The sequence below is a fragment of the Miniopterus schreibersii genome (assembly GCF_964146895.1).
Source record: "Miniopterus schreibersii genome assembly, chromosome: 1".
In the NCBI taxonomy this organism is placed as follows: domain Eukaryota; kingdom Metazoa; phylum Chordata; class Mammalia; order Chiroptera; family Miniopteridae; genus Miniopterus; species Miniopterus schreibersii.
The window spans coordinates 131,368,983-131,392,663 of record NC_138101.1 but is presented as its reverse complement, the minus strand read 5'-3'; the positions used below and the strand labels follow the sequence as shown (position 1 = coordinate 131,392,663).

Here is a 23,681-nt window from a genome sequence, read left to right as displayed (position 1 = left end):
AAACCGTGAAGCAAGTTCATTTATACAGTATGGATGAGTTCGAGGTGAGTTTCTAGGCTGAAAAAGATGAAAGATGTTTGAAAAGTAGGCACAGGATAGAAAGCTAAATGGAGATAAACAAAAGGATAATATTTAGAGGTGGCTCAACTGAAAATATATGTTGGGCCGAGTAGTAGAATCAATTGACCCAATTTAGTCTTTTATCTAGGGATGCTCAGCAACCACAGAGCAAAACTACATAAAGTGGATGGTAATAAAAACATGAGGCTGAGCTACATCAGAGCTTACATTTATATTTTAAATGCTGATTGTTCAAGAAAGCAAAGAATACACATTTTTAAAGATTTGCAAAAATATAAATATCATAAAATTGAAAAAAGTAAAATAGTAATGATATGATCAGCACAGATTATAACACCTTCATTGCTACTTTGTAAATATCATTCAGTCTTAATTTAAAATCAATTAATTCTGTGAGTTTCTGCATATACCCTTCTCTTTAATGGGGTCTTAAGGTAAAACAATATCTTACAGCAAACAGCTTTGGGTCCCAACTTTAAACAGCCACATAAATTAATGGTCACTTACATTAAAACTGAAAAATGTTATCAGAAAATTGTCACTTACTTTAATAACTTCAAATTTTAAAAGTTAACCAGCTACCCCATACATGATGGTTTTTTATATTAAAAACTCAACTATATTGTGAAATAGCTTCTAGGTAAATTCAAGTAAATAATTCTCTGAAAACTGTAAAAACCCCTACCATTTACAAGTTTTGGTTATTTCTTTCTTTTTTTTTTTTTTTGGTTAATCCCCATGTTAGGACATTTTTTTTCCCACTGATATTTCTTAGAGAGAGTGGTGGGAGGGAGGGAGTGGGGGGAAGAGCAAGAAACATCAATGTGAGACACATCCCACACGCACCTCAAATGGGGCCAGGTCAAACCTGCAACCCAGATACCTGTCCTTGCCCAGAAATCGAACCCATGACCCTTCAGGTATGTTGGCTAACTACCACTGAGCCACACCGGCCAGGGAACAAGTCTTGGTTCTTGAAGTAGAACTATCACAACTGAATATTTACAAAGTCTTTTAAACGTATTGAATATAATCCGATTTAAGACAAGTAAATGTCCAAATTACTTGACACAGAGCAAAAAACCCTCCATAACCTAGCCCTTCCTTGCCTGCCGGACTCTCCAGCTTCATTTTTTTTTCACTGAGAAGAGATTTGGTCTTAAGTATCTTTGCATCTCTGTACATACCAAAATGCCCAGTATATAATACATATTTAATAAATATTTGCTCGCTCAAAACATGGATAAATAAATGTTAGAAAAACTGAAGATATTTAACTTGGTTAACACCAAATTTAAAGAAACAACATGAAAAATCACTAATCGTGAAATATGTTAAAATTCCAAATTTATATTTCATACTCATATTTAACTTTTATTAAATGATACTAGTCTAAATATTATAATTGCTTATGTAGACACATTTTAAAGCTATTTAAAAGGATGAAAATTAAAAAGCATGATTTGAATACACAGAAATACACATGATTTAAGTACACATGAGATAACACTTTAAAAATAAAATTCCAACACAAGAAACTTTAAAAAGAAGTCAAATATGGGAAAATTAGCATCAGTCCAAGGAATTTTTTGCATATAGTGACATGAGAAAAAGACTCTGGTCTTTGGAGTCAGTATAGAATCTGCCTCGATCAGCTGTGTAAAAATAGTACAATATAGGCATTTCCAAAATACATAAGAGTAGTGTGCAAACTTATCTCACACAAATGAGCAGCAATACTAAGGTATGATCTGAGAAAGAAATACGTAATTAAGAAGAATGCAAAATTAAAATGTCTTAAGTCACAAATTTTAAGCTATAATTTTGAGGCACAAAATTAAATTTCACTGTTAAACTTAAAAATCAAACCAAATGAATACTTATATGTTCTTTCCCCTATAATCCAGGAAACCATAACCACCAAAATTTTCCTTTTTACAAAAGTGACTAACAAAGTTCCTCTACTGTATCATTTAATACTGACAAGTATACAGATTTATTTTGTCTTATTCTAGCAGATTATTTCCAGAGAGCAAATGTCTTTTGCTAGTAAGATGTACCAATAAAATGTATGATCAGAAGTCAAAATTGTTACTACATAATTATTTAATTAAAAATATTATATTGGCTCTATGAAAACTCAATTATTTTTTCTACCTTTGTGTAAAAATAATACAATTTCCTTTAATAACTGAGTACAGAATGAAAAGACAAAATAAAATAGTAAAGTAAAAACTGATTTAAATTAAAGAGAGAAATAAAATCCATGAACTAGAATAATTTTCTATAGGCAATACAATGAGGACATTCTCAGTTGGTTGATAAGCATAAAAACATCCCAAAATATTTTACAGAAAAACAATTACCACTTGAATAACTTCTTTTTTTCTACATGTGTAATTTCTTTAAGGTGTAATCCTCAAAAAGATGAAGTTTTGCTGAGCACAATATTCCAAATGGTTGAGTACATATTTATCATTCAGTGTATACAAATATCATCTAACATGGTTTACATTTTAAGCTGACTGCATCCTCAAAGATAAATAGATTTAATTTTTTATAGTCCAACGAACTGGTATTATTTAGAATTTTCTTCCTCCAACTGCTTCATATTTATTCTTTAAAAATCAATTCTCACAGGTATAAAAATATTTATGCTACTATAATGGATGTATTGATACTGATATTCCATAGAATACAGATTCTTTCCTATAGATTTCCCTGTAACAAAATTAAACATGAACTCTAGCATTTCAGAGTTTTAACAATGAATTCACAATCAACCACATCTTTGGTTGGTTAATTCTTTACTTGGCTAATCAAAGCAGATTGCATTTTTGCAACATTTACTTGGTTTTGACACTGGCTTTCATTTAAGGCAAATATCTTGAACATAATCAAAATTATAACAGATTAGGTGTGAAGTCTGATAGAAAGAGAAGGTAAGAATGACTCCAAGAATTTTGGTCTTAGAAACTGGGAGGATGAAACTCCAATTAAGATGGAGATGATTGTGGGAGAAGTAGATTTGGGAATACGACAGAAATATCAGAATATTTAAAATCATATTTAATTCTAACCCACTTCTTAGACATACAAGTGATATCAAGTAGGCACATGCATCATCAGTCTGGCATTCAGGTGAAAATCCGAGATGAACATAAACATTTGGTAGTCATCAAAGAACAGATGGCTACTTAAAGCCATGATACCGGATGGGATCACCAAGGGAGTAAGCACGTATACTACAAAGAAGAGAATGGCTCAATGACTGAGTTCAGGGAAATGGGGAGAAACCAGCAAAGGAAACTTGAGGCTGCAATCAGTGAGGTAGGTGTGTGCTGAAGGTAAAGTGAAATGTTTCAAACAGACAGCGATAACTGTCAACTGCTGCTGACTGGTACAGAAAGATAAGAACTGAGAACTGACCACTGAATTATCATCACTGAAGACACCAGGCCCTGACAAGAGCAGTTTTACTGGAAGGCTGGAGTCAAAATCCTAACTGGAAAGGCTTTAAAAAAAAATAGGAGAGGAACTAGGGACAGCACAAGTATAGACAACTAGTTTGAAGCATTTTACTGTTATTTGCATGGTAATTGGAACAGAAAGTGAGATGAGAAAATGTCATTTAACATTGGAGAAATAATAGGATATTTGTAGGCTGAAAGAAAATAAAGTGGGAAAAACAGATAATGTTAAAAAAAGAAGAAGAAAATATTCCCCAAAGATATGTGAGTAGCTAAGAGGGAATAAGATCTAGAATAAAAATAGAGGAATGGCCTTTGCTAGGAGCAGGGAAAGTTTATTAAAATAATAAGAGAAAATATATATTGGATAGGTGCTGATGTAGTTAGGTGGCTAAATCTGGTGGTGGGAGCTTATAAAATTTCCTTTAATTTTATTTTCTCAGTGAAATAGGACATAAAATAATCGACCAGGATAAGAGGACTCCGTTTTGGAATTGATACTTTAATTATATATTGTATAGCCTACTGCCTTAGTTCCAAAGAAAAGTGAAACTACTATAAGTGAGAAGAAAGTTAAGGTTATTTTCAGCATTCACAGCCTATTTCAAATTTCTCTACTTTCCAAAACCATACACTATTATAAACAAAGATAAACCTCTACCCTAGACTAATATAGATTCCTCTTCTATAAACTACCAACTTCCAATATTACTGTCATACCAATCAGACTTCGAACACTAATCTCTACAGGTTCTCAATCTCCAAGAATAAATCCATTACTCTAAAGATTAGGCCCATAGTATTTAATCATTCTGGAATTAAGTGAACTTTGGCAAAGTTTCTCACTTTATTTTTTTCCTATGGCACTTAGTATTCTTATATATTCAAAAGTGAAACATTCTAAACATAACATTGAATTTACTCTATACTATGACAGATATTCACTCAGATTTTATTTTTTCCACAGATCAGCCCCAGAATCAGTATGATCTTAATTACATTTATTATCCTTAAGGCACATTCACACAAAACAAAATCATATATATAGTTTTTCTTGCTATATTAGATGAATCTTAAATATTTAATACATAAATAATATTTACTTTACTATCTATGGCATCTGAATACAGCATTGTTTATACACTAATTATAACACAATATAGACATATCATAAAAAACAATTTCACCATAATGGCAATCAAAAATTTTTGTGATGATTCTTAGAAAACAGGAATACTTAAGGAACAGGATGTAATAAACCATGACACTTAAAAGATACTCTTAGTAAAACTACACCATTAAATTTTCTTGGACCTTCCATGGAAGTTGCAGAAACAAGGCCCTCACAAAGCAATTAAAAAAAAAATTTAAGATTAAAAAAAAGCTGAAAAACAAGCTTTATGAATCATTACCTCTATTATTAAACATCTAGGCTCATCATTTAATACACTATGACTTTCTTTTTGACTATTATGGAAAGGATTTTCAGAAGTCTTACGTGTCTTGAGTCTTAATACAAATAAGCCTATATGCTTACATGAGATTATAATACACTTCAATATTATAAATTCATGCCCCTACAAACAAAGCTCTGCCTATCTTCAAGGGTATCATAGACTACATTTTTAGGCTATGCAAGTAAAAGTATTTACACAGCTCAGATTGGAAGGGCACCTTAAAGTATCTAGAAACTCTACAGACCCATTAAACAAGAGAGGTGATTTGCTGAAAACTCATCCCTATACATAACGACATCACTTGTAATTATATGCTAAAAATATGAGTCTATATAAAAAGGCATTTATAAAGTTTAAAAGAGTATGTACCAGATTATTTATATTACTTGTCTTAAAGGACTGGGATGAGGAGAGATTAGCTTTAACTTTCTCTGCATAGCCTGTGTTTTTGTAACAATCAATTGTGAGAAAAAAATTTTTAAAAAGAATCCTTACAACAATCTTTTCCTTTTAGGACCACATTAATGTAATTTATTTTACATTAAAATCTCTGCTGTAAATTTTGTATTATTAAATCAACAAACATGGGGAAAAGAAAATAAAAAAATAGTGTCATAAAATGTTTATTATACATCAGGTATTATGTGACGTTTTACATTTTTCCTTTTGTGATACCTAGACCAACAACTTATAACTATGCAAGAGGTACTAATATCCCCCATTACACAGATGAGAAAATTAGAGGTCTAAAAAGATGAAATTATTTGAGCAAAATCATACATCTAATAAGTGACAGAGTTTGGATTTAAACTCCGTTGTCTGATACCACATTCTCTGGGAATCTTGTATTCCATCTCACATCTCCAGAAGGCATTACAAAGTACTGAACTGACTTGATAATTTCTTAATGAACCTCACTGTGTAATATCCAAAGCATATTTTCCTGATAAAAATTTTGATTATAGTAGGTACTATCATAGTGATTTGACTAGACCTTGCTAACCTCAAGTCTATAATTTAAAAATCTCTAGAGTTGTGGTTATATATAACTTAAAAAGTGAAAGACAAATATTACAGTGCTAATTGAAGAATATTAAATAATTTCATGTAAATAAATTAATCTCATAAATAAGGCAAAATTTCAAACTATCTTAGAAATCTAATATAAATATGAAGATGCAAAAATACATACATGATATCAAGGTTCTGTGTTACAGGGGTCAGGTCAGGATAGAAAACTTGTTTTTATTATTCCATTTTGCTTAACTATTACAGTCTTGCTTTCCTTGGCAAAAATAAATTTGTAGTATTTTCATATGAATAGGAGAAAAAAATTACCAACCCATCAAAAATATAGTGATGGAACAACATGACAGTTCAGTGACTCTTAACTAAATTTGTAATATTATATTTCTGAATTAAAATTTATAAGTAGTCTGATGTAAAGAGTTACAGAATAATAGTAAACAACTGGTTCATCACTAACTTGCTATCATACCAGTAATTTTTAACTCTTACTGTCTTTTATTTCTCAACTTAAAAAAAAAAAAAAAAAAGCCTGGCCAGCATTCTCAGTGGTTGAACGTCAACCTATGAACCAGGAGGTCACAGTCCGATTCCCGGTCAGGGCACATACTCCGGTCATAGGCTCCATCCCCAGTAGGGGGAATGCAGGGGCCAGCTGATCAATGACTCTCATCATTGATGTTTCTCTATCTCTCTCCTCCTCTCCCTTCCTTTCTAAAATCAATAGAAACATATTAAAAAAAAGAAATAAAAATTTCTGTCTACATTAACATTTTAAGAATTAAAATAGCCCTGGCTAGTGTTTCACAGTGGTTGCAGTGTTGGTCTGCTCATGGTGCTTGGGTTCAATCCCCACCCAGGTGGGAGTGTGTGCAGGCATCCACCTGCGACCTTCGATGTTTCCCACCCCCCACTCCACCCTCCACCCCTCCTCCTGTCTCTGAAAATGAAAAAATATTTTTTGGTGAGGATTAACCAAAAAAAAATTAAATTACAATTTTTTAAAAATTTTAAAAAGAACTAAAATAAGTAATAGGAATGTAAGATCTAATTAAGCTGTGACTAATATTAAGTAACTTTTAGTTATATGGTTTTAGACTTTTAAAAAGATCATCACTTTACCCACTAACAGTAATATAGTTTAAATATGCACATAAAGAAATTCAGAGCCTGGCTCTTCAAAAGATACCGGATTTAGATAACTGTTACTTGAAACATTTCCCAAACCCAAAATTTCTTCAAAATTTTCCTCAGAATCATATTTTTTCTACATATTTTAAGTAGTTAAAAATGTATATAGTCCTTACCTACATTATTTATCCCTTTAAATTACCTAAATTATCCCTTTCACATTGCAGTTTCTGTTTGTTTGTTTTTTAATATATTTTTATTGATTTCAGAGAGAGGAAAGGAGAGGGAGAGAGAGATAGAAACATTAATGATGAAAGAGTCATTGATCGGCTGCCTCCTGCACGCCCCTGACTGGGGATGGAGCCCGAAACCCGGGCATGTGCCCTGACAGAATCAGACCGAATTGGACCGAATCGGACTGCGATCTTCTGGATCCTAGGTCAATGTTCAACCGCTGAGCCACACCCAGCAGGGCGATTGTGGGTTGCTTTAAATGGCTTTACTGCCAAGACTATAGAACCTCAAAGTTTTTCCTAACAACATATGCACATTTACTAAAAATAAAAATACTGATTTCTATTCTTAATTATTTATTTTACGAAACCACTTTGGCCTACCAAATCTATTAGCATTAATAAAAATTGAATAAATATGGTTACTATTCACATTCATAATTATCTAACTATATATTCATAAAGTTCTCATTTTCACAAACTTCAGAAAAAAAGTCAGTTATAAGATAGATCCCGTATAGATAATTTCAACAGCCTTGTAAGAGGTAAAAACAGGGATTTATAAAGTAAAAGGTCTGTCTGTCAGAATCTAAGTCCACCAGCATGAGGCTATACAATAAAAATAGCAGTCTTCCACTGTAAGATTACTAATATTAGTAATACAGTACATAAAACATGCCATTTGAGATACATGCCAACCTAAACTGCCACATATGGCATATCTAGTTTATTATCACAGTTTGTGTTTCCATATCAAGAGTCATTCTAGCTTTTAAATAAGATGTCAAGTATATCATTGTAAGTAAAAATGTGATAAAGCTTTGAGAGGACCATACCTTTCTTAAACAGAATAGGTAAACACTTCAGAAAAATAAAATTAAAATATTACTGCAAAGAAAGCTGGAAATTTTCAATTGAAACGGCGTAAATAAAAAAATAGAATAGCATTTTAAAGGCAGAATTCATAAAATTTGTTAAAATTAAACAAATGTTACTTTGAAGAACTTCACAAACTCCAAATTTCTTCAAAATAGAACTGAATTTTATTGGCTATGCAAAAAATGTATGCAGTCATCTTACCTATATTAATCCCTTTAAGAACAAGTCATGAACAAAATAAACAAATAGACAAAATTGAAACAGACTCATAGACACAAGAGAACAGACTGGTGGTTCCCAGGGGAGAGAGGCTGGGGGACTGGGTGAAAGAGGTGAAAAGATTAAGAATTACAAATTGTTAGTTACAAAACAGTCACAAGGATGTAAAGTATAGCATAGGGAATATAGTCAATAATATTGTGATAACTATGTATGGCACCAGGTTGGTACGGGAAATACTGGGGGAACCACTTTGTAAAGTATATAACTGTCTAACCACTATGCTGTACATGTAAAACTAATACAAAATAACATTGAATGTAAACTGTAATTAAAAATTTTCAAAAATGAACCATAATATCATACCATGATATGCTTATCAATAAAGACAATGAGGCTTTGCTTATGCTTCCTTTGAGTTATACAACTGGTATTATTAAATTATGAGCACTTCAATAAGGACTATACAGTGAATATTTTTATTTCAAATCACCATCTGGTACTTAATGTCACTATGGCTGTCAATTTTTTAATGTTTCTCTATACAACTAGCTAATAATTGCATAAATCAGTATAAAATGTCAGATAGGTTTTAATCTCATTTTCTAGAAGAAAAAAATCAGTGCCATATTTTTCAAAGAATTTTTTTAATTCATCTGAATTTGAAGACTATTAAAATATTTATCAGTGATGGGGAATCCTACTGAATCTCAATAATCAGCTGAAACTCCAAACAAAATAATTACATAATAAAGAATCCACCAATAAGTCTCAATTTTCATTTTCACTGACATAACCTCTATCAATATTTCTATCACATAATAAAACTTTAGTGTTTGAACAGCATCAAATTCACACATAAAGAAACATATACGTTGTGCAAATCACCAATTTTCATCCAACTGAAAATATATCTCTTCAGATGGCAAGAGAGCTAGAAAGGCCTACATATTCATATAACTAAAGAAATAAGACAAATGTGATCAGATATATGATTTAAACAGCTATTAATCAAAAGTAAACTAAAACTAGTAAAAGAAACCATCAAGTCACTAACTTTAAAGCCTCCAGTATAGACTACAGGATGTGTAAAAGTGAACAAATGTCAAAAACAGATTTTTATCTCCGGATCTGTCCTGATTACAGCAAAACATTCTTCACTGGCATTTGTCCTTCCTAGGTCTCCATGCTTTTTTTTCTTCTATACTTGGCACATACTTTCTTAATAAGAGATAGCTCTTATATTTCTTAACATCTTTTTCTGCATTCCTAGTTGCCCTTAATCTTTTCCTCTCTAAAATAAATTAGTCTTCTCTTTAATTCTACTTATATTGCCTTAGCAGAAAGCCAGACTCCTCAACCTACAACTCAACTCTGTTTTTAGATAACTAGGTCAATCCTTCCTCCAAAGTGCAAGTGTCACTATTTATATTTATACAAATTATACATATATTTTAATTACAGTACTACTGTCAGTCATTTTATAGATATGCAGATGTACTTTTTCTTTAAAATAAATCTTGCTAATGAATATCTCCAAGATGAATATTTTTCAATCAGACTTTTTTCTTTTTCATATGTAATACATTATCTCTTACTTGCACAAGTATCTCTCTATCCCCACTCTCCCCCTACGGCAATAACCACTTTTTATCCCAGTAATGCCGAACTAATTTTGGAGCCCTGAATATACAAGGACTTTTTCATATCTCCATTACTATACATTTTATCTCCCTGCTTCAAATGACCTTCTACTCTTGTCCAGGCAGCATATTAAAATTCCACCCTCAAACCCTGTCAGCTTTCTTCTGAAGTCTTCTTTGAAGTGTACTCTATTCTCTCAAGATCCTGCCACTGAAATAGGTAGTTTCAACTTCTAGATATAATTATATAAGTATCAAATTTTATTATAACCAGGATTCATCTTTGTTATTTATCACTCCCTTGTTTAAGAGAAAGATCTTCAGAGCATTTTACACTTAGTTCTAACCACAAAGGTAGCACATAAAGGTCCATAAAGATGTTAACATCTGGCCATGGTTGTAGGGAAGGGGAGGGGAAGCAGCCAGGTAAGGAAACACTAAGAGTTATTTTAATCCACTATTCTCAACCAGCTTTTAAAAATATAAGTGAGAATTTATTAAGATGTAGGGGACTAGCACGATAACAAATCAACTTATCTATCAAATATTGGACGGCTCACTGCTTTATATTTTAAAAGAATATTTATTTATTCAGTCAGTCAGTGAGTACTCCTTCAGAATGTGGGACTCCCCAAGAGTGCTGCAGGGGTGGAGTTCATTGCTTTATTAAAGCAAAAATTAAACAATGTGCTTATTAATACAGAAAAAACACTAGCATTTCATGCATTTCTATAAGTTTTAACTGTTTAAAATGGTACTAAAAAGACTCTGAGGTAGCCCAATTCAATAACTTTTAAGTTCAAATAAAGAAACACATACATGAAATTCAAGTTAGTCAAATTCTAAGCAAATAAATTCCACTCTACTCTAGAGCTGGTATACTTTTTTCCTTAGTTCAGTTTCTAAAAGTCATAATGTATTGATACATGTTAACTTCCCCACTACAGGTGAGGAAGAAAATATTAAAATAATGTAACTTTAATTCTGTAATAAGTAATTTTTGATTTTCAAGGTATCTCAAGAAAAGTCATCAGTAGGTTCTGTTTCTTACTGCACAAGTACCCATGTGGCAGCAAGTAAACTATAACATGATATACTATTAAATCTTGTAATGAAGGTACTTTTAATTACTTCATTAATAAATATTAATCAAGCCCATGTACCTAAGACAGAACATTTTAAAAGTGATCTTCATGTTGGAGTACTCTCCTTAACTCTCAGTTTTCTTCAAACAGGACATCTAAATAGAAAGCAAAATTCCCCTACCTTACTCCACACTCTTTCTTCCTCGATACTTGGCCTATACTTGTCCTAACACTTCTATGGACACGCCTTAGCATTTTTTAGTTTGTTTGCATTTTTTAACTCATTAGTTCATTTACCTAAAATACAGATTTTATACACACAAACACACCATCAAAAAAAACCTAGAAATATAATGAAAAAATAAGATGGACTGCCTTCTGCATCCATAGTAATGATACTGCATGAGCCCTTCACAGAAGCAGCCTCAAATTGGTCATTAATTCATTCATCCACACATTCATTTAAACAGGGCTAGATGCTGCAGACACAGCAGCAGGCATGAAGGAGGGTATAAAGTCTTTCACACTGATGGAGCTTAACTCAGTTTTTCAACTGACAATAGCAAAAGATTTTTTGTTTTAATTTAAAACTGTGATGGAAAAACATCTTCGAAACCACATTAAATACTTTTATAATCATATTAGAAAGTAGCCCTTAAACCTATAAAAAAAATGGAAACAACATCGTAATTCAAATGAAATGAAAAGTGGATCAATGTAATGAAATGCACAGACAAAAAAAGAGAAAATAGTGATGTACTTAAATGAATAATTATTATGTATCTTCATTTTTATTTAGATTGTCTTACAACTAGCTTCATGCTTATTTTTTAATCGTAATATTTTCTTCTTTTAAAACCAACTGTTATGAACACCAGCAAAACAAAGAGAGGCAAATACCTACTACAATAGTATCACAAATTCAGAAAACATATTTAAAGGTCACAGGAAAATTATTGGCATACATCACATAAGCTCTTCCTATCTTGGTTTTCTCAACTGCTAAATGAATATTCTGGAAGAGATCATATCTAAGCCCCATTCCATTCATCTAGTTCACATGATTTTCCAATCCCTTCAAAAGGAAAGCCTCTTCATTACTCCTAAGTGTCCTCACTAGGTCTTTGACAGAGATGCCATATAACATGAAAATTTGAAAACAAAACTCAAGAAGGCAATAACAATAGAAGAACAACTTTTTACGGTACAGCAAAACAGCCCATATTCCTTTACAAAGAAAGTATGTTTTGTAATAATTCTAAGTTATAATAACCAAAGAGCTGCCTACATCTGGGCTCCTAGAAGCATCTGATAAATACACACAATAATTAACAAGAAAAAAGATTCTAGACAGATTTCATACTAAAAAATAAAACTAGGTTTGTTTTTTAAAAAGTACTTTCATGACTTTTTAAAAAATATATAAATTAGTATTAGAAAAATTAAAACGAGTTATACAAAGATTAAGACTAAGTTTGTGAATCAATAGTTTCCAAGAGCTCACCTGCTTCCAACACTAACTCCTTCCGAAACAAGTATTTCAAGAATGAATATAACCCAAATTTAAATGTTACAGTTCTAAAATATTTAGCAACATAAAACAAAAACACGTACCACAATTCCCTATTGTGTGTTATTTAAATATACTACCCCATTTCTTCTCATTCTGCCCTTCACCCAAATTACTAGATCTTGTAACAGAGTCACTGCCCAATCTAATTCCTAGAGCAGCAAATTATTAAAAATTTAAATGAAGACAACTTTCTTCTTTGGGATAAGAATGATTTTTAAAAATTGAATCAACTGAGAGTCAGCATTTATTACACCCTAGAGGGAATGCAGGACTTGAAGTCTTAATTATTAATAAGTTCATTCTGTGAAAATTTATACTGCAAAAGAATTATGGGCCCTTCAATGTGTAACTGTTCTTAAAAGTCTTTAAAAGAGAAAGAAAAGTTATTCCTCAAAACTTCAAACAAAAAGTATGCTCAGTTTCACAAGGAAAGTAAGAAACATTACAGTCTAAAATTTAAAAGTTACTGAGTTCAGAATAAAATTCACTGGAAATTACAAATATACTGAACATCAGTAAGAACAGGTCTTAAAATTTAAAAAAAATGTTAATTTTATATATCAATTATTAAATAAAATTAGTTTAAGAATGGTAAAAAAATGGTTTTTTTTTTCCACACCAAATCATCTTACCTGAATCATTTTGCTGTTAAAAAACTCAAGATACTGATTTCATTTTTCATCTGGTCCTGTCAACGATGCTATGACAGGCCCTGCAGGAAGCAGCAAAAGATCAATGATGGAGTGCAGATATTACGTGTTTTCATGATCAACTTTTGTTATGGAAAAGGAAGTCCATATAGTGGCTTGAAACTTAGCAAATATTGAAAGAAACTCAAAAGGTTTGTCAGTGTGCATAATATTCTTTTTCTGGTTGTTTTTTCTCTTTGTAGTCTTAAAATGTTTATTCTTCGTATCTTCTTTATCAAAAATTTTAAAATGACAGTGAAGTATATAGGTGAAATTTTAAAGAATCCTTTTTATATTGATGAGAGTTGTTAAGAAAATAATAGTTCGCAATGTCGAAAATAAAAAATCTTGATGGAAAAATTAAATATGTTTAAAGGTATGGGAATGATTCTCTTGATGTCTAGAGATAATTATTTTAATCTTATTTCCCATAATTACCATAATTACCAATAAATTACCAACTATGCACAATTTAATCAAAATAAAATTTAATAGACTTTTCTTACAAACAGTGGCTTCAGAGTCAAACGGTTATTGGCAATACTGGTAAAAATTCCTCAAGAAAAGTATAAATTACAAAAAAAAAAAAAATCTGCGCAAACTCTAAAACTTAATTACTCTTAGGTAACTGACAAGTTACATTCAATGGATACGAAAAAGTTCAAATCAGTAAAACTAATAGTAAAACTGCTTCAAAAGACTCCAAATGATATTTTTAAATTCGGAATTATTTTAAAAGACTATATAGTACCTTGTAAGATATAACTGGCATTTTTACCTTAGGAACTGTTTTCCATTCAAGGGCCAATTAATAAGCAGGACAGCAGTAATTGGGAATACTATTACAACGTACAGGAAACTCCTAAAAATGCCATGGCAGTGTATCACTGTAAGTCAGGATTTCAAGCTGATTAAGAAATTTAAAATATAAATGGACAGACTAATATTTTTAGAGTTTTTATTTAATTAATCAAATTTTAATTTACTTGTAATAAAATGTGATAAAGAACCATTCTAACAGAACTCCTACATTACGCTGTAACATCCTAAAAGTATTTTAACATGCTCTACTTGTCTTATTTGCGGGAAAAGTTCAACACATTCAGCAAAGTTTGCTTGCCCAAGCCCCTAACATGCTAAAATGATACCACAAAATTTTACATGGGTTATTTGTCCAACAAAAATAAATCAACAAATGTTCATCTAAGATAATAAAACAGAAAGAACTACAATGTACTTCTTATTTCTGCTCCCTCATGATTTGGAAATATACTTTCAAATATTTGGAATAGGAAAATTTAAATTTTTCTGACCTAACATCATTTTATTTTTGCTTCTATACCTAAAGCCCCCCATCTTCTTTTCATGTGGATTCTATCAGACTTATGAAAATTATTTCTTTCAAATATTTGCATATGCAAAAGCTGATGACACATCTTTAAAGAACAGGATGAAAAAGTGGAACTCTCACCAACGCGAGCAACAGAAAGTATTTATTGAAAAGTACTGCTGCATTTCTTGCATGCTGCATTTTATGCCATGACACTTCAGTCTCTGAGGGTCAGGTTAATTAAGCTCCTTAGCAGCTGCAGTGCAATGTGAGACACACACTGCTGTGGTTCCCACCAGTCCAGTCCAATTACCTGTAGTATTCCAGCACTGGACAAGTGACAACCAACCTCTTTTCTCTAGTCACTTGCTCCCACTGGTCTACTGATAAATGTTAGAACAAACTAACCTCTTTTTGGAAAAGACTGCAAAGCTGAATGCACCTGCTGCAGGCTGCAATGATGAGTCCCAGAGAGATGTTTGTCAGTCAGATCTCTGCAGATGTTGTTTAACTTTATGCTAGAGCTGTATCCAAAGATGGAAATGAGATGGCAATCAAGCACAAATCTCCCACCCTCATTCCCCCATTTTAATTTGAAAAGCTGCACTTGCCCATAAAAGTTGTGCTTTAAAACACAGCTCTACTAAACTGGAAACAACTAAGACTAAACTCTATGGTAAAAAAAAAAGGTTATATTAAGTGCTGAATTTTTGTCAACAAGTGGCATAACTATATTCAATAAATGTTATTTGTGTCATTTAAAAGCTTAAAAAAAATCTTAATTCCTTTAAACCAGAGCAAAACAAAGCAAAAGAACTATAACACAGACAAGTTTTTAATTGGTGGTTTGTTGCTCGGATTTTTAGTGACACCACATACTCCTTATAACTCTCAAGACACAGATCATTATTCTTCTTTGTGTATTATACAAAACATCTTCAATACATAAATACTGAACTATTTCACCAATTGTGTTCCCTATTTTTAAACTGTACCTGAAATCCTTTGGGGATGACACTTGCAAGACAATGTTGTTAGACATAATGTATTCCCTTATAATGTCACAAATTTAAAATTAGCTATTTTTCCAAAATCCAGAAGACTTCAAATATCAAATTTTAAAGGACATTTTGCTATATTATTCATGAAAATACTATCAATTAATGATGCTCCATAACTTACTAAATGAATGACAGAAGATATAGCATCAGAATGAAATAAAATGAATAGCTAAGATTTTTAAAGCTAAGTCAATCTTTCTTGAAATCCCATGCCACAAAACATTTCCTTATATGAGTTAAATATAAAAATTATCTTTCCAAAACAAGTTTAATACAGATTGTGCTATACCAGTAACACTCCTTCATGTTAAGATTTCCTATTGCTTAAAGTGAAAAATAATTAAAACTGCAGCAAATTCTCAGAGAGGTATTACTATCTAAGTGAGCGATTATGGTTCTTCCTTCAACTGAAGATGTAGAGAGATAAAATATAAAGTAACCCACAATAATAAGTAGTATGGCAAATATAAATATTACAAATATAAATATTACAACTTTAAGATTTAAAGAAAAACATGTTATCAGCAACTTTATCATACTGGAATCAAAGTTATAGAACAGTGTAATGATAACTATCCATTAAACTGAACAATACTGGAAATTATACTACTTGATTTTCTACTTGTTACAATTCTGTTTATCTACTAATTTTGGCTTAAAATATATAGCAATAAATTTCTAAGATGCTTTGAATCTAGGATGCTTTGAATCTAGGAGTACAGACTTTTAGAAGTTATAACAAAGTATTCACATTGTACTGCTAATATCATACTCTTCCTTCAACTACGTAAACAAATGAAGTGATCTATTTTAAACTTCATTAATTCCCCCAATTTAAAAAATAAAAAAAAATCATTCTTAGACAATCCCAATTTTAAAGGTTAAATTGGCCACCGAATTTTCCCCATGTCAAAATTAAGGCTGTCTGAGATACTTCCTTTACTAGAAGAAAAAATCACTTATATCCTGCTTTATCATGATTTTTAAAAATGTAACATACAAATGATTTATGATTTCTTAAAAAGCATCACCTAAATTGTACAGCGATAAAATTAAAATATAATAAATATAGAAATAAGTTCACAGTTTAACATAAAGACTATGAAAGGAAACAATGTATGTTAATTAGCTGTGATCCAATTTTTTAACCACAAATATGAAAACTGTATAAAATACACACAAATATAAGCTAATATTATAGTGACAGATTCCGGTTTGATTAACATAATAAATATCTCCAGTGTCATAATAGAATAAAAAATAGGTACACTATGAAGTGTTCTAAAATCTAAGGCATACGAAAATATTTATTTTATACATCCTCTACTATTCTAAACCAGTAAGTTTTTCCAATTACCTACCCAAACCATTCATTAGGTAATTTTCACAGGTAAAGTCAATCTATTTATTAACAAAAACTAAACACACTTTCAGATGCCACTTAAAAGAAGAAAAGAACACTCCCACCATTCGGAAAATAAATACAGCAACACAGTCTCCCAAATGAGAAAGCTGTGTTTTACTATATGGCAACACCTTTAAGTAACCTAATTATAAAAATGATATATAAATACATCAAATTAGGTTGCTTTAATTAAGAAAAAAGATACATCCATACACCACCAGTAATTAGTATTCTGTAAAATTTATGATTTTTTTAAAATAGATAAATGAATTACACAGCACAATAAAAAATAAATCTATTTGTACTCTTTTTTTTTTGAGTATAGTAATTGAAAACTGCACTTTACAATCTTCATCACACAATTCCCCAAATTATTTTATTTCCTATATGACATGCCAAAATATACAATGCAACATACTGTACTTCAAATTCTAAATTCATGTTAATTAATGTGTAAAAATGTTTTCTTCATTTCAACCATAAATATAAAAAATTACTTAGAAAGGCACGGTTGCTTATGACATTTTAAAGCTATAACCTGAGCAAAAATAAGAAAAACAAATATGAAAAATATGAGATTATATTGGCTATAACTGAAAACAATGCACATAATCATTTGAGTTGAAATTTATTAAAATATCTCCAAAGTGTGTCTGTATTCTGCATATATATATATATATATATATATGCGCATATATATATATATATATATATATATATATATATATATATATATCCTGAAGGAAGTTTTTGTCAAATATAGCAATATTTTATCTAAATCTTTTGAACACAGTTACATTCTGTTTCAAAATTTAGGTAATTTGAGAAAATCCATTAGGTTACAACTAAAGTACACTTTCACCAAATATAATGTCTCACAAAATGAGAAACAGTAAAATGCTTCATGAAATAAACATCAGGCATATTCATTCCAAAAGAATAAAGAGTCATAAATACATACATGAAACACACAAAAATGGACTTCTGAATTATTGCGTAATCCTATAAGAAAGTCTTTATAACTTGGCGCTATAAATGAAAGCTTTAAAATATAGTTCATCTGAGATGATCAGAGTAAGTATACCTTAAGTATTTGAGTATATCTAAGTAAAAGAAGTTGAAAGGCTCTGAGAGGCTGTATGCTGAAGAATACCAGGACCTTAGATAATTCCACAGGCTTGTGGTCAAGTGTGAACAAAAAGACTATTATAATTAAAGTCTATCAGAAGAAAAGAGATGCATCTGTCCAAACAGGTAATAACCTAATTAAAATTTTATTAAAATATAAAGTGTTCAGAATTATTAAAGCTTCTTATAAATTACAAGGCTTAATTTTATCCTTAAAATTGATTCCATTGTGTCTGATTGGTTTCCACCTGTTACAGGCAGGGTATAAGCCTTCTTTTATCCAGACATTTCAACTCACATTTGATCAGGTTACGTCACTACACACACAAAATTTTATTCAACACATTCCAGTTTTCCTTCTTTAAAAAAAAAAGGACAGCCTTGTTCTATACGAATAACATGACTCAGAACTATAAATAACCAATTTCAACGTAATAAGAAAAAACGCACCACTAAGTAGACTAAGAACAAAAAGGTCTATTTCTTGGTGTACCCTTTCGAAACCACTGAAAATAAACTATATTCAAATGAAAAGGCATTTAATTTACTATTTGGAATACCCTCGATAAACATCAATTTTCTAAAACATCCCTGAACATCTGATACCACCTCATGTATAATGCAAAAAAACTATTTCATTTTCACCTACTGAAAGTAAATTTACCACTGCAGTCTTTTCCTAGAACTATCACGTTATTAATTCTGCAATCAAGCTCTTTTGAGTGCTTTTACCTGTATTAAGGGTTTTCAGAATTTCAAACTGATTTTTTCCATCATAATATATCTTTTAACATACGAATGTGAATATATTAGCAAACTTTCTTAAATGAATAAGGAAAGTTTCAGAGACAAGGAAAGCCACCAACAAAACTCACAGGAAACAAACTTTCAAAGGATGTCATATCTAATAAGTTACATTGTAGTTTAATATATTTAATGTTTACCAAATATAACTACACTTAACTTAAATAACTAAATAATAGTTTCAACCATTCTAAAACCTTCTTAATCAGCATAATGGTCCATTTTCTACCAGCAAGTGATTGGCTATGAAAAAGAAATCCTCCAAGTGTTCTGCTTACATTCATGCCAGATGTCTTTGCTGTATTAAAGAACTCTTACTGAATTAGTTCACTGAAAGCAAATCAGCTTTTCTTTTCTACCAGGAAAAAAAAAATTAGTAGTACTAGTTCCTCTCACCACTGAATAAACATTTTTTTATAACCATAAAAAGAAAATAATAGAAAAAAATGGCAGAAGCTACATCTAGGTAAAAGCAAATCAGTTAATGTTTTATCTAGGAAGGAGATACACTAGTCAATTATGGAGTTTTTCCAATTAAACTTAAAATCCATATATTGAGAAGGAAAATTATTTTTAAAAAGAAGATGAACATGCAGAACTGTATAATGCCTGAAATTAAAAAAGCACACTGAAAAGTACAAAAATACATTATACCACCTAGGAAACTTGCCATATTCTAATGGGTTACAGTACCAAACAAACTGTTAACATATTTTAATCAAATACAGCTCCTAAGTAACAAAATTTTGAAGCATTATTTCACTCCTTACATAATATATTTTCTTGTCACAATTACATTAAAAACACAGTATTTTAAAAATCCGAAGAGGCAGCACTTGTCCTCTTTACTTCACTCCAGGGCCAACAAACAAAGCAATGAAGCAGAAAGAGGTACATAATGGATTTAGAAGTAAATGGTCCATTCTTTAAGAAGGCTTCCTACCCCCTCTTCTGAATTCACTCTAGACTAATTGTCATTACAATGATGTCTGAAAACTTCAGAAGAGCCCTATTTCCTGATGCCAGCTGTCAAGGTTTCTATCTTTAAATTTCAGAGTTTGGTGTTTTTTGTTTTTTCCCCCAATTAGAAAGTATTTAGAAATACCCAGAAGATTCATCTCCCAATTGGTCTAAATCACAGACACAGTATCTTTTTTTACCAAAAAAAAAAAAGAATCAACAATGGAAATAGTCTTTAAGAATTTCCACAAACATTCTAATACAGCAAGTACATAAAATAAAGTCTACACTGTTAAGAATTTCTTTCAATACAGCACACAACACACGAAGAGCTTCTCTTTCTTTCCTTGGGGATTTATCAAAAAAATCTTTTCACCATTGCACCTACCTGGGTAAAAATCTTTGGACTTAGACAGCTTGATGGTGGCTCCAGTTTCTTTTTGCAACTGAACAATTGTCTGTCCTCCCTTCCCAATTATAGATCCAGCAGCATAACTAGGTATGAGAACCTTTAGAAAATACTGGCCGTCTTCTGAAAAATGCAAAGAAATATACTTCGTTAACATGATAATTTAAACTTTACATCCCCTCTCCACCCTCAAGAGAGAAAAGCGGCAATTAGAACATTAGGCATATAGCTGCAGGAAATACGGGGTTAAAAATTTTTTAAGAACAAAAATAAAACAATTACACCAAAAAATAAGTATGTACAAATGTTTCCCATTTTGTAGGATTTATACTTTCAAACTTGGAATTAAAATCTAAACATGTTCTATTATTTTGCAGCACTGTAGAAACTGATGACTAAATTCCAGTTGTTATTCCAAACATGGAAGTCTTCCAATTCTATCTGTGGTTACTATGGTAAAACAAAATGAACTGACCCTTTAACAAAACTTCAGAGATTTATAAAATGACAAACCTCTTAACATACTGCAAAACAAATAAAAGGACTGTAAATAGTAATGAACTATATTTGTTTGACATCAGCAAACACATAAGGACTGCAATTAGCCATTGCAAATATCCTACTTAAAGTATGCAAAACAACCATTCTCCTACCAAATAACCCACCCAAACTGTAGGGTGTATTCCAAGCCTTCAGTAACTGCCAGGAAATAACTCAAAGTGATTTGAACGGGCAAATCTAACTAATCCTGGTGTATTTCTTTAGCACTTCTTAGTCTACCATGATCTCCTTTAAGCTCATTAATTAAAGAACCTTAAGAAGAATTCTACCAATGCTAAAAAGCTTAGGAGTCATCTGTATCAAATACACTTAAAAATGACCGAACAGATAATGTTCTTTCTCCAAAATAACTACAAATAATTAAGACGGAGAGGGGGTAAGATGAAATGAAATGTTTTAAAAAATAGAGCCAACTCCATAAACTTTAATTTCCGTCCGACTGATCATGTCTCAAATAGGAAACAGCCCGGAAAATCCAGCTTCCTTATGTGAATGAATGTTCCAAATGCTGCGGGTGTGCCACTCGCAAGACCCCCATCCGTCTCTAATGAACATGCGGTAGATAAATTCACCTCTGCCTCGATGCATTGGGTGCATTGTTAAGATGACTCCAGTGCAAATGAAGAAGCGATACCGGTCCCGTTATAACTCATCTTCCCAGGAAGCGCAGGATGTTCACTAACAAGTCATAGTACCAGACACCCCCACCCTCCTATGCACACCGCGGAAGACAAATCAATGAGATATTTGCACCGACCATACAAGTGCGGTAAGAGCATGCACTCATCCAGATTTTGCATACTACTTGTGGCCCACAGCGAGGGGATGGCGAGAAAAACTCTCAGGTGCCCCGATCATTTGCTATCCGCTCCCCAAGTGCCATTTATTTATTTATTTTATCAGACTGTTCAATGCCGCGCGCATCTTCGGGCGGCCGTCACCTCACTCGGGGGTCATCCTCCTCCTCCTTCACGGACCCCTTGGCCCAGGTCTAGGATATTTAAATGGTCAGCCTTTCGACCGTTTAAATGGAAAGAGAGGTCTATTCCGAAAAATCGGTCGCCATTTTGATGAATGATAAACACAGAAATGGAAATGTGTCCCGGACAGCGAGGTGCGGGGCAGGTGCAGGGGAGGGGGCGCGGGGCAGGGGCGCGGGAGCCGCGGGTTCGGGCAGGAGGTGTCCCGGCCGCGGGAGGGAGGGCGGGCGCGAGGGAGCGAGGGCGGCGGGCGGGAGGGAGGCAGGAGCGGGCGGCGGGGGATGGGGCCGGCGGGGAGGTGGAAGCGATACCCACCGCCCGTATTGGTCCTCTTGGTGCTGCCGGCTTCAGGGGGGGCTTCCAGCGGCCTTTTCCGCGAGTCCGGCGGGTCCAGGTCTATGGGAACCCCAGTGTGGGTCCCGTTCTGCTGGATGGGAGCTGCCGCCATCATGTTTGCAGGTCCTGCCGCTGCTACGGGGAGAAGGTTCTCCCTTTTGTTTTGGCTCTTTTTTTTTTTTCTTTTTTTTCTTTTTTTTTCTTTTTTTTTGCGTTTGGAGTTTCTTAAGGTTTTTTTTTTTCTTTCTTTTTTTTTTTTAATCGGATCAATAGAAATCTCTAAGAAAAAAAGCTATGTTGCTGGTTTGTTCTCACTGGGGAGGGGGCAGGGCTGAGGAGCAGCTGCAGTGCAGTGTCAGAAAGGAGACAGGGGAATGGAGGGGGTGTGAGAGACGGAGGGTGAAAGAAGGAGAAGAAAGGAGAGAGGGGGAGAGAGTGGAGAAGGGAGAGGGGCGAGTGAATGAGCGGGAGGAGGGGAGCGGGGAGGACGGGCAGAGGGAGTGGGAGAGCGCGAGGGCTGGCGGGGCGCGGGGAGAAGCCGAGGAGGAGGGGAGAGCGAGGGAAAGAGTGAATGAGCAGGAGGAGGGGAAGGAGGTGGCTGCGGAGAGGAGCGAGCGGCGGAGGAGGGCAGGAGCCGGGGAAGAGCGCGGCGGTCCCCGCGCCGCGCTAGCGCTGCGCTCGCTCCCGCTGCTGGTGCTGCCGCCGCCGCCGCTGCCGGAGCGGTTCTGCCGTTGCCTGGGCTGCTCGGCGCTGCTGCTGCTGCTGCTGCTGCTGCCGGGTCTCGCTCATTATTTCTCCCGCTTGTTGGGGGGGGCTGGCGGGGAGGGAGGGGGATGGCTGCGAGGGGAGGGTAGTGAGGGGTTGAGTTCGTAGACTCCCACACACTTCGCGCTCGGGTCCTTGGCTCTCAGCAGCGCCGCCGCCGCCGCCGCCTCCCAGCGCCCAAGCCTCAGCCTGCGGGGGCGGAGGGGCCGGGGGGGGGCGTGAGTGTGTCCGCGCGCCGGCGGAGCGCGTGCGCGGGGGCGCGCGCCGGGGGGCGGGGGCGGGGGCCGGGGCGCTCCCTCGGGAAGGGTGGAGGTGAAAGGTTGCGGGTCCCCGGCAACACGGCTCAGGCAAACGCGAGCGGCTCGTCGCCGAAACCGAGGGGTCCGAGAAACGCGCTAGGCTGGAAGGCGGGAAGCAGAGATTACTGACAGCGGGGCCAGCCAATAAAGTGGGAAT

At 33.7% G+C, this 23,681-nt stretch overlaps 1 protein-coding gene across 2 annotated transcripts in view; it reads right to left on the bottom strand.

Moving 5' to 3' along the window:
- NOVA1 (NOVA alternative splicing regulator 1) overlaps positions 1-23,222 on the bottom strand; it is a 145,598-nt gene extending 122,376 nt beyond the window's left edge. Inside the window, exons 1-2 of one of the 2 annotated variants that reach the window (XM_081158297.1) lie at positions 22,440-23,222; positions 20,563-20,706 (exon numbers count right to left, since the gene is read on the bottom strand). In XM_081158297.1, the coding sequence (XP_081014423.1) occupies positions 20,563-20,706; positions 22,440-22,575 (280 nt within the window). In that variant the 5' untranslated portion in view covers positions 22,576-23,222. Of the gene's footprint in view, positions 1-20,562; positions 20,707-21,716; positions 21,823-22,439 lie in introns of those variants that run through there. The other variant, XM_081158298.1, reaches the window with a different exon arrangement.
- Between the last annotated feature and the right edge of the window lie 459 nt (positions 23,223-23,681).